The sequence below is a fragment of the Chaetura pelagica genome, unplaced genomic scaffold, assembly GCF_000747805.2.
Source record: "Chaetura pelagica isolate M959 unplaced genomic scaffold, ChaPel_1.0 scaffold420, whole genome shotgun sequence".
NCBI classification, from domain to species: Eukaryota; Metazoa; Chordata; class Aves; order Apodiformes; family Apodidae; genus Chaetura; species Chaetura pelagica.
This window is the reverse complement of record NW_009951919.1, coordinates 2,599,706-2,600,597: the sequence shown is the minus strand read 5'-3', so window position 1 is coordinate 2,600,597 and position 892 is coordinate 2,599,706. Positions and strand designations below refer to the sequence as shown.

Sequence of the window (892 nt, the reverse complement as noted above, 5' to 3'; positions counted from 1 at the left end):
GCCTGCCGCCGCTGCTTCTTCTTCTTCGCTGGGTCGTCGGCGGCCCCGTCCTCGGTTTTCTGCTCCCCGCTGCGCTCCTTTTCTGCCGTGGGGATTTGATTTCGTTGGGGTTTTTTTGTTTGTTTCGTGGGTTTTGGTATTATTATTATTATTATTATTATTATTATTAGCGCACGTTCTTGTGTTTAGCTTTTTTTTCCTCCCCCCCCAACAGAAATACAAGCACATAATTGTAGTGAAGACCCCCCCCCCTAGCCCTGCCCGCCCCGTCAGAGGGACACGTACGGGGGTCCTGCCGGGCCCTGCACCCACAGAACCCCCCGGAGACAAACCCGGCTCTGTGGGGAGAGCCCAGGGCACCCAGGGAAGCAGCGGGACCCCCAGGGAGCTCCGGCTGCAAACGGGCCCGAGAGGGGAGAGCAGCAGAGGGGGGATCGGGCTCCCCCAGCATCAGCCGCTCTGCTCTGCCTTCCCTCGGCACCTTTTCACTCCCTCCAACCTGAGGCGCGATCTTTGCTCCATTGTCTTTGTTGTGCTCGGCCGCGGCAGCAAACTTGGGAAGGGCAGGGTGTAAAACCCAGCAGCAAATCATTGCAAAAGGCACCTTCTCTCTTCGCCTCTCCGCTCTCCCTCTCATTTCTTTTTATTATTATGATTATTTTTCTTTTGCCCCTTTTAGGATTTTAGTCTCGATTTGAACCTGAGGCTGAGGGAACCCTTCGCAAAAATCGTATCGAAAGAAGCAAAGGGGATTTAAAAAAAAAAGAAAGAAAGAAAGAAAAAAGGAAAGAAAAGGGGAAAAAAAAAGAGCGTTTTCGCGGTCGGGATTTGCGCGGATTGGAAGGAGGAATCCAGTGCCATCCCCGCCACAGCGGGAGGACAAACACCCGCT

General features: G+C 53.5%; 1 protein-coding gene across 1 annotated transcript in view; it reads right to left on the bottom strand.

Moving 5' to 3' along the window:
- The window catches only part of PITX1 (paired-like homeodomain 1), a 34,617-nt gene that overhangs the window by 31,251 nt on the left and 2,474 nt on the right, over window positions 1-892 (bottom strand). Inside the window, exon 2 of the mRNA XM_009995735.1 lies at window positions 1-82. This exon is cut by the window's left edge and continues 23 nt beyond it. Within this exon, the coding sequence (XP_009994037.1) occupies window positions 1-82 (82 nt within the window). The remainder of the gene's footprint in view (window positions 83-892) is intronic.